Raw genomic sequence first — 15651 nt, 5'->3', positions numbered from 1 at the left:
AAGATGAAAGTGCAAAGAAATAAAGGCTCAATTTAATCTGCCTTAAAACCCTTCAACTTAACGTTTGTGCTGGGAACTCAGAGAGTGAGTACTGATTGGGGATAAATACATTTCTTAGCATGCCTTGGAGCTATTACACCCTTCTCCAACACAGCTCCCTATTCAACAGCCACAGTTTTCATTACCAGCTCTAATAAGTCTTAACATTATTAAATGCCAAGCAGACGATAGAAAGAAACAGGCGCAGGGTGGAAGCTTTCTTTAACACTTAAAAAGAGAGAGCATTTAGGGCTGTCTTCCTCCGGCTCCCCGCAAGGAGAACCCGCAAATGGAGCAAAGGCGTTTGTCAAGACGAAAAAGGCCAAAACAAAGTTGTTTCCCCCCCCCCCCTCTTTCTTCCCCCCCCCCCCCCCCATCCGCAATAATAATAAAAATACATTTTTTCTTAAAAAAAAAAAAAAAAAGCAAACCCCTCCCCACCAAAGCCACGCAGTGAAAGCAGAGCTGGAGAACAAGTGGCAGGAGTGCGTCAGTGTTTTAATTTTATTGCAAATCTAGGAAAATTTTGAGGGGGGGGGGAGACATCTCTAAAGAGTAGTAGTATTTCCCAGCCAAAAAAAATAAAAATATCCAGCGCACACTCACCGCCTCTGACCGTTTTACAAGTTGAATCATCAATTACCTTAATTGGGGCCATTAAAACTTTTCCAGACGCGACAGTATACATTGACGGCGGTAAATTTTATTTTTATTTGCTTTTTAAATGATTATTTTTTAATTGCACTGGATCTCGTGGCGATCGCGGCAGCGCTCGGACGGCGCCAGATCCAACCCGTCGCTGCGATTGATCCCCCCCCCCCCCCGCAAAACCCCAAAGCGAAGCCTTTTTTGGGGATTTCTCCGCATATCTAGGGAGTCAGATTGTGGGGGAGGAAAAAAAAAAATAAATAATAAATTACTGATAAATGAGGATTTATCTCAAGGGATGGGAGAGGGAGCGGAGCCTGCGCGCTCGGAGGTAACGCGGAGCTCCGCGGGCTCCGGCATCGGGAATTTGCCCAAATTAGCACTCGATTCAAACGGGCTGGTTTCATAAAGAAATAGGGGCTCGTGTTTTATTTGTCCGCGATATTACCCATGAAGGAAGAAGAGAGCGTTTTGTTTTGCTTATTGACACGCACTTGTGCATATTATTAAGAAATAAAAAGCCTCCAGCTCCTTCACTCTTTTTTTTTTTTTTTTTTTGATTTTGGGGGTGGTGATGGGGAAAACGCGCACGGACAAGGGGGGAAAAAAAATTCCGCAGTTTAAAAATTTAAAAATCTTTTTTTTTTTTTTTTTTCAAGCGACGAATCTCGAATAAAATAAATCTTAAAATCAAAAAGCTACCCCCCTCGCCCCCCAATAAAATTAAAAACACCCCAAAGTGATGGGGGGGAGCTTTTCGCGGACACAATAGCCCCGATTTGCAAATGAGCATCGCCTGTTTCCAAATCACAAGCAACATTTTGCAACGTCCAACGGCTATCCTTTTTCCAACAGACGGTCCTATAATATTACAAAACTATCTAACAGCAGGGAGTTTTGAATAATTTATCTCCCTTTCTTCCCTTCCTTGGCCCTTTGTCCAAACTTTTTCTCCTCCTTGCAGAATTTTGAATGAGAATAGACAAGCCCTCCCTCCCCCATCCCTTTACTCCATTTTTAAGGCAGCCTAGGGTTTTTCCCCCTTTCCCCCCCTTTCTTTTTTTTTTTTTCTCTTTTTTTTTTTTTTTTTCTTCTTCTACTGTTTGCTTTTGTGGTCAGGAATCTTTTGCTTATAAAGCTTCAATAGACTTGAAGGTCTTTGTAAGTGAAGTTCATCTTCAAGGTTGGAAAAAAAAAAAAAAAAAAAAAAAGGATCGTATCCTTAAAGAAACCCCTTTTGTGCACCTTCCTTTAAAACTCCCAGTAACGTTTGATGGTGACACGGAGAAGCTTTTTTTTTTTTCTGCCCCAAATTCCCCTCGCTGCAATATTTCCCCACTCACCCCCATTGTCCCCGAACGGGGAAAACTTTGTAGCTAGTGTGAAACTTTGTAAGTGATCCCCCATCGCTTCCCACAGCCGGACTGGGACCCTCTCCGTACGGAAGATACCTCTCACCCCGCTCCCTCGTGGCCCGACACCGACGATATCGCAAATCCCCCGAAACTCCGACTGACTGAACCCCGACAGGCCTGGACCATCGCCATTTTGCCATCAATTTTGGAGAAAAGAAATAGCAAACCTCAATTTCCTGAAGCCCTTCCCCAGGACTTATATAATTGCTGTTTTCCCCCCCAAAAAACTTGCTGAGCTCTGTGACGCAAGGAAATAATTTTCTGCCTAAACCAGTACAGCAGCTCCTACCTGCCTTTGCTTAGAACTTCTCCATCTTTCCAAACGCCCTCATTGATAAACCTCAATTATACCACCTAAAAATGCCATCTTTCCCCCTCTTTTCTGGGGAGAGAAGTGGAATCATCACCCCCACCGAGCTTGCCAAAAATCAAATTACAAGCACCACAATGGCCGGCTCTGCTGTGCCTCGTCCCTCACCCCACATTCACAGCACAGGAGCTTTAAAAAGTTGAATTTTTCCTCCCATGAGAGGAAAGCGCCAACGGTGGGAGATGGTAACAGGGCTCCCTGCTCTCTCCCGCCACCGGCCTGGCCTCAAGCCTTTCATCAGAAATGCCAGATTTATTTTTCCTGGTTTTATTTAGGGGTGCAGACCCCTCGTTTCCTACCATCCCGGGACCTCCCATCTCCCCTCGGCACCGGTGGCTCTGCGGCAGCCCCAGCTCAGCGCCCATCCCGGCTTCTCTAATTGATATTGATTGGCCAAATCGGTCAACTGTCAGCCAGAGTTTCAGGGGACCACTTAGAGAGCAGGAGAGAAATCTGTTTAACAAATTCATTTAGGAATCAGAGATGCCTCCTCCCCCCTCCCCCCCCCCCCCCCCCAAGCCATCTCCTTTCCCCCTTTATAAATAATTGATCCAGAGCAAAACACCAACAACTCTTCCTCCTGGGAAAGCATCCTCGGCCCGAGGGGCTGGGTACCACCTTCCCCTCCCAGGGCCCTGCATCACACCCTTGACTCTGCCATCAGTCATTTTTGGAAAGGACAAACGCAAGAGGCTCTGGAGCCATCTCCTGTCTTACTCTTGGTAGGGAGGGACGCGTCCCCTCTCCCAAATGTCCCCTCCAGCCCAACCCCGGGGGCACGCACGGCCACCTTTACCTTTGTCGCCCAGGATGCCGTCTATGCTGTGCTTGGCCTTCTTCTCCCCGTCTTCCTCCTTCTTGTCGCAGTCCTCCTCTTCCTCTTTCTTCCCGAATTTGATGCGTAGCACACGGCTAATCGAACTCACTAAACCTCAGACAGTCAAAGACAAAAAGGCAAGTATAAGCTGCCTGGGAAGGCGAGGTGGGAGCTGGCTGGGAAAACCCAAGCTGGGGCTCCACGACTCGGGCAGGAGGCCCTGCACGCACACAAAGGGCATCTGCACCCCCTTTTCCCAGGGGTACGCACCTGCGCCATCCTCCGTGCCTTCCGAAACACCCCCGGGTTCACCCCCGCCATCCCACCCAGCTGGACACCCAAAGTTGGACGTGCTCGTCACCGTTCCCCTGAGACACCCGGCACCAGCAGCACTCGGTTGTGCGCAACACCCCACGGAGCATCGCAGCCGGTGTAACACCCCGGGGTGCGCACCCCCAGGGTCACCCCCTGCTTTGTAACAGGAGAAAGGCCCCCCAATACCCGGCTTTCACCCCAGCCCCAAATGGGACCCTCAGCCTGGATTCCTGGAGCCTGGCCCGGATCCCACTTCTGGGGGGAGATGTACCCTGCAGAGAAGGCTCAGCTCCCCAAAAAAACAGAGGGGAACTCACAATGGGGCCCAAGAAGCTCCCACATCCCTGCAGACTCAATATTGGGGTGCGAGGCTGCTTCCCACGGGTGATGGGGATCCCCGGCCGATGGAAACCGGCTGCTCTGCAGCCCCCACTGAGCAAGCAAATCCCAACAGGGCAACCGGGGTCCCCTTTAACCCTGGATTTGGGGTCTGCTTCCGTGAGTGCTCCCTCCATGCCGGAATCCCCTCCGCTTTCACAGGAGTTGGAATAAGTTGGGAAAACTGATTTGTTTGTTTGTGTTTGTTTTTCCAGCAGACCGCAGCGCGGCCAGGACACAACCCCCCCCCCTTGCCTGCTGTGGGTTTGCTTGGGGTGATTTCCCTCCCGCCCCCCATCCAAGCAAAGGCCGAGAGGATGTTTATAGCCCCTGGAAACATTTTTTAGTGGTGTTAATCATTTCCCTCTGTCTTCCTGTAGGTATCGGGGTGTCCTTCTTGCCAAGCTGCCTTCTCACCTGAGGGCACGGTGCTCCGGTCGCAGTGCCCATCCTTCAGGAGCCTGTCTCGGATCTCCCAGCTAAACATCCCGGGGTTTTCCCGTTTGTATTCCTCGATTTTCTTCTCCACGTCGGGAGTCGCAACCTGCTTTTGTGATCAAGGGACACCGGTGCGTGCCCGCGTGTGCAGAGAGAGAGGGAAGGGGAGAGAAAAAGCGCTTTTAATTGAAAAGAGAAGCTGTTCAGCTCACTTCAACCCTCCTCACCCTGGCTGCTAGTTTTGGGGGCTGAGAATAGGGATTTGATGGGGGAAAAGGAGGAAAATCGAGCTGGGGGAAGGTCCTCCTCTCTCAAATGTTGGCCACCCTAAAAGTAGAGTCTCTGGGGGCCAAGGCGATCAGCCAGGTTGGGTTTATCCTGAGCCCCAGGGGGGGAAAGGAGGCAGGGAGGGGGCGCAAGGGGTGTTTTTTTAGGGGGGCTGTGTACACTCATTGATTTATTATTCCCTGGAACACCCCGGCTCGCCTCCTCCCCACACACAGGGGCCGAAGCAAACGCTTGAACGCGCGCCACTTGTTGCACATGGGGAAAAAAAAAAGAAAAAGAAAAAAAATCACTTTAATTTATTCATAGCCTTCAACTCTGCACCGATTTCTACCCATCTGAGCCTGCAAATTGCACCTTTATTAAAGCTCCTTCCTCTCCTCCCCCCTTTTCCCTACGTGTCCACATGAAAAAAAAACTTATGCTCCCCCCAAAATCTTATTTATTTTTTTTTTTTTTTTAAACACGAGGAGGGTGGTTTAACGTGGCCCCCGCATTGCACTCACCCTGGGTTTGCTGCCTCCGATGGCTCCGGGCCGGATGGAGCCCGTCTCCTGGTACCTGCAGAGGATTTTGGAGACGCAACCGTGGGAGACCCGCAACTGCCGGGAGATCACGCAGGGCCGGATCCCGTGGTGAGCCATCTCCACGATTTTATGACGGATGTGGTTGGGCAGCGGGCGACCGTTGATGAACACCCCTCCGAGCTGGTTCACCCTACCCTGGCCCAGCGGGGTGGAAACTGGAGAGCGAAGGGGGGGTGGGGGGGTGGAAATCCAAACAAAACAAGAAAAAAAAAAAAAAAAAAAAAAGTTAAAAGAGGGAAAAACCCAGCGAAATGGGGCGCATCCCTCCCCGCACCTCCGGCTCCTCTGCCGGTATCTGAATTTTTAAAAGAAGGGAGAAACCTCTCGCCCGTCCCTTGGCCTCGGTATTTCTCTCCCCATCACCGGGAAGACTTTTCCCATCGATGGAGGGAAAATAAAATTAGCCCGTGACCACCCCGCGGTCTCGTATACGTATTTTTGGCATTTCACACCTCCGTTTTAAATCGCAGCCGACGTTTTTTTTCTAGGGAAAGATTTCAAACCGCATCGCAAAGCTCCCCAAAAGTTCCCGTTTCCCCCCCAAAAAGCGCATTCCACTTCTTGCTTCAAATTACGGGGCAAACAAACTTTTCGAAATAACCTCTTTAAATACCCTCGAGGGCCTTTTTTTTTGGTGAGGGTTTTTGGTTTTCTTTTTTTTTCTTTTTTTTTTTTAATGTGGTTTTGGTGGGTTTTTTGTTCAGGGGTTTGGGGAGGTGCGGAGCAAACGCGGATCCCCCCCCCCCCCCCGCGGCCGCTCCGCTTCCCCGACACCTTGCGCGGCGCATCCCCGCCCGGAGCGGGGAGACCAGCGGCTCCTTAATTCCCCCTCCCCAATTTGTTTAATATCTCGCGATGTAGATCTTGCAGATTAATACGATTTCACAGGCTGGAAATTAAAAAAAAAAAAAAAAGAAAGGAAAAAAAAGAGGGGGGTGGGGGTGTGGGGGGAAGAACTCAGCTGGGTAATTTGCAGAACGGCTGGAGGGGGCGAGGGACAGGGAAGGCGAGGAGGGGGGTGATTTTTTCTCTTTTATACAAAGAAAAGTCGATTCCAGAAATTGCCTCGCGATTTAACAAGAATCATGCACCACTAATTCCGAGTCACTTGGCCAGCACTCCCTGGATATATCATTATCGACAGATAACACTCGAGTGGCCAATTTTACATTCAAGAGGTACTAAAACCGCCGGCCGCTCTCTCTTTTCATTATTCCCAGTCATGTTGTGCAAATATTGTTGTAATCCTTTGATCCTTTCCCTTGCCGTCTGTTTTACTTCATTTGCTACAGAAAAGCACTTCAACAAATCCCCCCAGCTTGTATGTTTTGCAGCCTGCGTGGTTTTCCACAGGTTTGAGTTTCGCCACTTGATCACGGTCAGGATGAAATTTTCCCTGTTTAATAAATGCGGGGAGAGGGGTCCCGCTCTAATTTTCCCTTTTTTTTTTTTTTAATTATTTTTTTTTTGTTTTAATTTTTTTTTTTTTTTGGTCCTTTGTGCCTAGGAATAATAACCCCGTAACACAAAGAGAAAAAAAAAAAAAAGAAAGAAAGAAAGAAAGAAAGAAAAAGCAGATGATGGGGAAAGTTGATGCGCTGCGAGGTGGGGATGACACTTAGCGAGGTGACAGCTACAAAGTCCCCCCACCCCCTTTCCCCATGCCAGCCCCGGCCAAGGACATCTCGGCTGCCCGCAGCCAGCTGATGTTCTCGGTTTAGGGTTTGTTTTCTTATTTTCTCCCAGAAAAGTTGAAACCCGTCAATTTAGTTGGTTTTCCCCGTATTTTATTTTATATATATATATATATATATATATATATATATATTTTTTTTTTTTCCGGGGAGATTAAATCGTCGGGACGTTGTCGGGTTTAAAAAAAAAAACAACCCCAAACGAACCAAAAACCCAACAAAACAAAACCCGCCACCTTAAATCATGACAACCTTCCCCCCCCCCCCACATACCCCCCCAAAATCTACGGGATGCCTGAAACTGCTTTAAATAAAGGGGAAAAATTAAAATACTGTAAAGCCCGGGAATTTCGCGGAGAGGGAGCAGCTCCAGCGGGAAGGGAAGGAGCTAAATATCGGCGAGAAGTTGGATGCTCAGGTCGGGAACACCCCCCCACCCCCCCCCCGCACCCCCGGCTGCAAAGTTTAGCTGCATCCCCAACCCGGAGGAGCCCGGCCCGGCCCCCTCTCCCTCCCCGGGGTTATACCGAGGTGTTGGGGGAAGGAGCGGTTTAAAGAGGTGCTTTCCCAGACCTACCTTCCAAGGGGAAGCCTGTGCGAGGGTAGTTTTGCCCCGGAGCCGGGCGCATCATCCGAGGCACCGTCCCGGGCAGAGCTGCCATGGTAAAGGGGAGGGGAGGGGGGGGGTTCGGGGCGGCGGAGAGGGTCCGGTCCAAACCCGGGGAGGGGGGGCACCCCTTGGCCCCGGGAGAGCCGAGAGAGCCGGGGAGAGGGGCGGGGGTGGGGGGGGTGGGGGGGCACAGCGGGGCCGCCTCTCCTCGGAGCCGAAGCGCTTCTCTCTTCCAGCCCGCGGCTGCAAAACAAGGGAGAAATCTTTGCTCCAAGGAAAAAAAAAATAGATATATAAAAAAAAAAATAAAATTAAAATATAATAAGTAATAATAAGGGGTTGGGGGGGGGGGGGGATGGGGAGGGTGGGGAAAAGAGGGGGAATCACCCACCAGAAATTCCTCTTAAAGTTTTAGGGCTATGTCACAACCGGCCTGAGCGGGCGCTCCGGAGGAATGTAACCCAGACTGCCGGGAGAAGCAGACACATCCAAAGTTGCCTCGGTGCTGGGCTGGGCTTAGGGCTGGGGGGGGGGCGAGGCGGGGAGGGTGGGGGGGGTGGTGGTGGTGGCGGGGGGAGCCGAGCTTCCCCCCTTATTTTGTTGTTGCTTTTTTTTTAAGTGGTTGGTGCCTGTCGCTTAAGGGATGCTGGTGATGGCGGGGGGGGGTGTGTGTGTGTGTTGGGGGGTGGGTGGCGAGGAGGAGGAGGAGAGGGCGGGGGGGGGGGGGGGGCCGGAATGTCAGATGGAGGGTTTGGAAGTTGTTAAAGTTGGGGCCGTGGGGAGGACGAGCGAGCTGTGATAGGCTCCGGCTCCTTTCTTTTATTCCTGCCCGGGGAAGGGGGTACCACGGCGGGGCCGAGGGACCAATAAGAGGCAGCAGCTTCCCAACGCGCAGGCAAAGCCTTATTTATTTATTTATATATATATTTATTTATTTTTATATTTTTTTTTTTAAAAGATGTTATTATTCATTACTAGGCTTGGCTTCCTTTTGATGGAAAGCTGGGGTCCCCCTCTCCCGGTATGAAAATATATCGGGGTGAAAGGAGCGAGGAGAAAGTTTAGGAAAGTGTTATTTTAGTTTTTTGGGGTTTGGTGGTTTCTTGGTGTTGTGGGGGTTTTTTTTGGTGTGGTTTTTTCTTTTTTTTTTTTTTTTTTCCCCTAAGGAAGTTGGGCGCGCTTAGAGCATCCCCGCGGGGTAAGGCCGGCCCGGGGGGGTCCGATCCCGGCCCATGGGCGGGGGGGGGGGGGGGGGGGCGGCGAAGGGGGCTGCAATATGGATTAAACCCCTCCTTTCCCACCTCCTGTCCCCAGCCCCAGGTAGCTCCCTGCGCACCTCCCTCGTTAACATCACATCTTTAATTAAGAGTCGGGCTCCGATTTGCCCAGCTGGTACCGTTTTGGGGGGGGGGGAGCAGCTTCGGGGGGGGGGGGGAACGACGACGACGACGACTCCGGTGCTCCCCGCGGTTCTCCCGCGAACTGCCCGCTCGCTCGCTCGTTGACCCGGGACGGGCTGAACAAATAACCAATGTTTTCCCCCCAAAATAGGAGCGGGGCAGGAATCCTCCTCGCAGCGGGGCATGACGCCAGGGCTCACGAACCCTTTTGTTCGCAGCTGTAAAAGGACTTGCCGTGCAAACCGCTGGAAACTTCTCTTCCCCCTCCCTTAAAAGCATCCTGGGGGGGGAATAAAGCAGCCAGCGACACTTCTGACCCGTCTGCACCCAAAATGCCGTCCCTAAATCTCCTCCCTGTCCCCCCCCCCCCCCCTCCCCGGAGGGCATCAACCCTAATCCCTCCCTCCTTCTCCCGGTGCTGGATTTTGCTTTGAAATTAAAGCCCTGCCCGGACCCCTCCCAGTCCGGCCACATCTTCATCGCTCATCCTCTTCCTCCCGCAGCCGCAAAGCTCAGCCTAAACCCGCACCCGCTTCGCTGCGCGGTTTGGGTTTTTCTCACGTTTCCACGCTTAAAATTCGCCCACCCACACCCACCCCCCCAAAAAAAAAAAAAAAAAAAAAGCCCTACGGGACGGGGAGGATGGATGGGGGGGGGGGAATGGATGGGGGAAAATGCAACATTGAAATCCTTTCCAAGGTGTCAAGTTGCTCCCGAAAGTCTCCAAATCTCGGCGCAGCCCCGACTTTGGGGCTCCAGCAAACGAAAATAAAGAGACTTTCCTTCCCTCCGCCCCAAACCCGCCAATTCCCCAAGTTTTAGGCAGAAAAATAACGGGCAAGAGCGGAGCGGGACCGGCTCGGAGCCCCTCGCAGCCCCTTCTCAACCGCATTCCTCCAGCGCGGCAGTAATTCAATTATTTGCCTTTCATTTGCTTAGATTGGGGGGGGGGGAAGGAGAAGAGCCTGGGAATAAAGTTGAAAATTAAATGTTTCTGCTCTCCCAGCACCGGGGGAAGATTAAACTAAAGAACCCGAGCCCGGAGTCCCTGCCTTCCCCGCCGCTCTAGGGTTACCTCGCCGGGAGAAAAAATATCTCACATCAAACACAGCATTTGTTTTCCCTCCCCCCCCCCCCCCCCCTTACTCCCCCCCCCCCCCCCTCGAACTGGGGTAAGATTTGACACTTTCAGGCAAAAAAACCTTCACTTTCTCCTCCAGCGCTTGCTGCCAGCTCCCGGTAGCAACTAAGCAAAGAGCCACCTTATTTTTTTGGGGGGGGGGTATTTATTTTTATTTAAGCGATGCGGTGGCATGCGGCAGCAGCCCCTAATTCTGTTTCGGGGGTGGGGGGTGTGTGTGGGTGGATAAGGGGGTGACAGGGGACCGTCACAGCCGGGGGAGAGGCGGGGGGGACGGGACACTCCTGCTGGAAAGCAATTTCACAAATCATTTTTCTAACAATTAAGGAGTGTGCAGGGGTGAAATGGCGATTTCACATGCAGATCTGGGGGCCGGGGGGGGGGTGTGTTACCTGCGCACCCAAGCAGCCAGCTGAGAAAGGGGGAACCCCTTTTTTATTTTTATTTTTTTTAATTTCTCCTCTTTTTTTTTTTTTTTAGCCCACTGCTCTGCTTCATTACCCATGTTCACAAAAGAGAGACCCCTTCTTTTCTCTCCTGGGAGCAGCGAGCAATAGATTAAAACAAGCATCAATCAGGAAAGGAGCAAGTAACTGCTTAAAGGAACAGGGGCAGAATTCCTCCCCGCTTCCCCCTTTCCCTGCGCATCTCCATGGTTTCCTAAGGTATGTTTCTGGTTGATAAATGCCGTATATCGCTATTCCCTTTGGAGAAACGGCTTGTAAATCAGCGCTGAAAGCCAACTCATAAGCAGAAGGCAACGGGGTTGGTTTTTCTTTTTATTATTATTATTATTTTTTTTAGGAGCATCTCTCGCCCCCCGCATCCATCCCTTGCATCCACCGGGAAAGGAAGGAGCTTCCCGAGTGCGAGGTGTTAGATGTCGCCTTGAAGGGGGCGAACACCACCAGGCTGGGGGGGGAAAAAAGGGCTTTATATCCAATTCTCGACTCGAAAAAGATGCACACAGGTTAGCTAAGCCTGCCCAGAAAAATCACCGGGGCAGGAGCGCTGCACCGGAGGCGAGCAGCCCCAATCATCAATTATTATTAATTATAATTCTCCTTAAAAGAAAGTCCTACTATTTTTTTTTTTTTTTTTCGGGATGCCATCCCGTTTCTGGAGCAGATCTAGAAATGAGAAACCTCCTTAGAAGATAAACCAGATGCATCTCATCTGGTTAACTAAAACCTGAAGAATTTGACCACGGTTTTATTTCCCCCCCTCCACAAGTAGGATGCAAAAAAAAAAAACAACCCCAAACGCCCGGGGATGAATTATTTAATGAAAAGTTGCTACCTTCTGCAATTACAAGAAGATTACTAATGTGGGAAGGTTTTCTATTTGAGATCCCGGAGTAATAAGCATTATTTTTTTAAGCGATTATCCAATAAATCTCTCTTTAAAGGGCGATAAATCCACCTTGAAAACCGAGGATTTAAAAAAAATATTTCTGAGGGACTTCCGCATTTTTTAAAATGACCATTGAAAAATCGTGAAAGGAAGAGTAGCACATTCAGCCTGAAGTGTTTGTTTTCTCAGAAAACCCAGAAAGGAGAGAAGGAATATTTGCAGGCACAAGAAAAACGGGCTGCTTGATTAAAAAGGTGGCTGAGAGCTGGAAAAGCAGCTCCTGGTCCACGACCAGGAAAGCCAAGTCCACACATCCTCGACATCACCAAAAAAAAAAATAAAATTAATTTTTCTTATTTGCATTAAAGCAGCCCAAAAGCTGCCAAATGCTTTGGGTGCAGACATTTGGTGTCTGATCCCACTCCAGCCTCTTGCAGCGCCCCTGACCCGCTGATGCAGAAGTGCCCTCCCACGTCCTAGGAACCCTCAAGCGTCCCCAGGTATCGGAGGTCCTTGGGCAAAGCAGCTCCTCACAGGGGGCTAGAGGCAAAAAAAAAAAAAAAAAAAAGAACTGTCTTTATTGCTCGGATCTGCTGTTGGTTGCAGGTGAGTTAGAAGGAGCAAAGTCAGGGTAGGAAAGGGGAGTTTAAGGTCTTTTCTTGGTTCTCCAGCTGCAGAACGTGGCCCAGGTTGCAAGGAGAGCATCGTGCTGGTCTCCAGTTCTCCTTCCTCCCCTTTCTTCGGGGAACAAGGCTCTGCTTATTTGTCGGAGCTGCTCTTAACCTTCATTGCTAAAGAAGGGAAAGAAGGAAACCCCCATGCAGTCTGACCATGGAGGTTTTGAAGCCCTAGAGCAGGGAGAAAACAGTTTCTACTTCCAGGACTATTTCTAAAGGAAAAGTTGGAACTTTCTTTTTTAATGCAGAGTCCTCCTGCTCCATCACCACAGCCCTACAGCTTTGCAAGGAACCGGGTTAGCTGCGCTGTTAATTTGTGCATGTAACAGGAATTCATTTAGTGTGTTTTTTGCTGGTTTTTTTTTTTTTTTTCCCCCTAGGGAAGGCAAGACCCAAACCCAAGAATAAAACTCCTCCAACTCAGCTCCCTGTCAGGATGCGGAACAAAAGGCAGAGTGTCACAACACCACTGGGCTCCTTGGATGTGCCTCTCCACTGGGTCAGGTTTAATTTGCCCAGAGTGCAGTATTAATAGGATGTAAGCTGCGCCCTTGAACAATTACCTTATCAAAGCATAACATCTATGGAATGAGCAAAGTATTTTCATTAAACAAATCAAAATAATAAGGCTGGCAATGGCCTTGTTCATTCTTTGAACCTATAAGTGGCTTTAGAGATATTCAACAGTACCGCTCCAACTTCTATTCCACTGGTAGTCCCTGCTTAGTTTTTCTAAAGAAGATTAACTACTCCTTGCTAAAAGGCTCAGTTCTACTTTTGTCAGGGTGCACAGACTAATTGGGTTTTCCCTGCATACAACGGGATTCCTGTACTCCCGCTACCGGTCTCGCTTCCCATTTCATGTGGCTTTTCAAGATGGGGAGAGCATGTTCCTCCATGCGTTTGATTTGTTCAGTGTTATGGATTAGAAATAACACACTAAAATAAGACCTGACTGTGCTGGGAGAGTGACCGCATTGAGATGCTGCTGGAGCAGAGTGAGGTCACAAGCAAGAGGGGATTTTCCTAACTTGTACCTTCTTGGAGTTTAGCAAATAATATATTTTCAAGGGAACAGGCTGTTGGAGAAGGTGGCAAGGGACACAGCTGGTCCCAGGGGAACATACCTAGGGGCCAACATGCTTTAGGAAGAAAGAGGACAGCCTGGGAGCAAAGGGGATTGTGATTTTAGGGTGTCTTTGTGATTTTAGGGTGCCTTTCTTTTGGGGACGCTCAGCTTCAGGCATGCTAAAGATGGATTTACAAAAGAGAGCAGAGCACCTGCCCTCAAATAATTCAAGCTGCCTCCGCACTGGATATAGATCCAAATCCCTTGTTATCTGCCTCATAACTCACCTGTCCCCAGATTAGTCCCACTCCAGCACTTGGGGCCAAAACATTTCTCACCCCCATAAAGACATCACTCTTCCTTCCTTACACTGGGGGTTGAGGAAAGCACACCCAGATGCCAGTACGTAACAGCCCAGCTACTCTCGGTGCTTCCACAGCTGCCTGGATTTTCCAGGAGCTGAAGTGTTATGCAGGCAAAAGGGACATCAAGCTTGATGAAGCCCTTGGAGAGCCAAGTAAATCCAAGCACAGGGCTCATATCTCACAGCCTGGTCTGGCCCCAGGAGGCTCCAGCACAGAGACCATGGCAGCAGCAGGAAGAAGTCCTGGAAGAAGTGGGGAGCATGGAGAGGAGAAAACACAAAGGGTTTGGTGTGGTCTTTCTTGCAGTGTAGGGAATCAGATGGAGCCAAACTGCATATTTGTCTGGGTGAATTAAAAGCACAATCCTCTCTTCCCAGAGGGAGCAGTTGCTTCATATTTATACATTTAGTCTTACAGGTGTAAAATAGCTCCCCTTTATGCTTATATAATAATTTTTTCATTTGAATTTCAAGGCTTTATTCCCTTCTTTGGATTCAAGTCTCCTACCTGAGCCTGATTCTCCGTATTGCCATTAATTCCTTCATCACAGAAATGAATTCCATTTAATTCTCTACAGCAGTTGTTAAGGTAGATCAAAAAGTGCATTTGCAAAGGTTTCTTCCCCTTCTCCCTTATAGTTTCCAGCTCACCTGTGTCCTGAAAAGACTTGAATTTGAAGCCATGGCACTATTCACCACCAGTTCCTCTCCTTGCAGAGGAGAGAGGGATGGACAGGAGAAGCCCTTATTCTTCCCCCACACATCACAGCTGGGGTATTTCAGCCTGACTAGGATTAATAAGGTTAATTATTGATACCAGCTGCAGATACAGCTTACCTGTTCCACCAGGTGAGTTATAATTAGGGAAAGCCTAGCCCCAAGTGAGCTGGAAAGCTGAGACAATAGCAAAACCCAGGATTTCCAAGAGGAAGAAGGCAAGGAAATAGAGAGATTTCAAAGAAATAAGAAGATTTAAGGAAAACCTTCACCAAACACACAGATTTTAGCAACACTAGACACCCCCTCAGAGGCACCATTTAAGCATCAGGTGACTGTAACCATGTGGTACCCTGAAACCACCACATCTTTACACCACGCTGGATGCAAACACAGCAAGAATAACTCCACTAACCAACATATTGATAAAAATCAAACAACAACAATAGTATAAGACTCACAAAGACCATATGAACCTCCAAGAAAAACTAAATAATTATATCAGACTTGCTGCTTGAACTCCAACATTATCTAAAGTAGTTACTCAGATGCTCCTCATTTAAAGCCCTTCATTTAAAATAGCTTGGGCATGTCAGTATAAAACCTGCTTTTTATTCCTGTTCCAGTTTAGAACATGCATTTATCTCTAGCATTATATACGTGGAGCTGCTTTGTTACCAACTATAATGTCGCGTGAATATATTGCTACAGCAATAAAAAAAAAAAGAAAGAGTAATAGAGCTACAAACCTTTTTCTGGTGCTTAATTACAGCAGTGAGAATTAAAAATCCCACAACACACCTTCCCAGTTTAAACATAGCCAACAAGCCTCATGATTACACACAGCAAAATAATATTGTAACATCATTTTGTTTAAAGAGCAGAGAGTAAAGCATATACCAGAGCCTGGAAACCAATACACTGCCCAGGCACGGGAAAGGGAATAGGAGGAACTGTGGATTTTTATAGCACTGGAGCCTCTCTGGAACCCCCCATATAGGAGGGGGCATGGCATGCTTATATGAGCTTCACCTGGGATTGTGTGTTGGGCTGTGGGGCTTGCAGGCAGGTGAAGCAAGCTCTTGGGAAGTGCTTGCTATAATTTTTAAACTTGTTGCTAAGGTTGCTGGAAAGCAACGTGTGCAAAGCAGCAGAAGTGGCTGAGCTATGCAAGCTCTGGAAGACTTCATATTTATTTTTTTTTTTTTTTTCTGGACTGGCTTCTATGGTATCAAGGTAGGTGCTATGTAATTATTTAGGTTTTTCTTTTCAAAGTTGATAACTTTGTAGTTTTGCTGTTTGCGTCCTCGGTCTCTAAACTCAAGGCAGACTTT

General features: G+C 48.9%; 1 protein-coding gene across 4 annotated transcripts in view; it reads right to left on the bottom strand.

Moving 5' to 3' along the window:
• The window catches only part of PAX7 (paired box 7), a 103862-nt gene extending 96214 nt beyond the window's left edge, over positions 1-7648 (bottom strand). For 2 of the 4 annotated variants that reach the window (XM_074161508.1, XM_074161512.1), the window contains exons 1-4: positions 7564-7648; positions 5212-5447; positions 4400-4529; positions 3269-3397 (exon numbers count right to left, since the gene is read on the bottom strand). In XM_074161508.1, coding sequence (XP_074017609.1) covers positions 3269-3397; positions 4400-4529; positions 5212-5447; positions 7564-7648 — 580 coding nt within the window. Of the gene's footprint in view, positions 1-3268; positions 3404-4399; positions 4530-5211; positions 5448-7563 lie in introns of all 4 variants that reach the window. The other 2 variants (XM_074161509.1, XM_074161511.1) reach the window with 2 other exon arrangements.
• Positions 7649-15651: the final 8003 nt, after the last annotated feature.

This window comes from Numenius arquata, chromosome 20 (assembly GCF_964106895.1).
Source record: "Numenius arquata chromosome 20, bNumArq3.hap1.1, whole genome shotgun sequence".
Taxonomy (NCBI): Eukaryota; Metazoa; Chordata; class Aves; order Charadriiformes; family Scolopacidae; genus Numenius; species Numenius arquata.
Note: the sequence above shows the minus strand (reverse complement) of the source record. Positions and strands in the feature narration are given on the sequence as shown.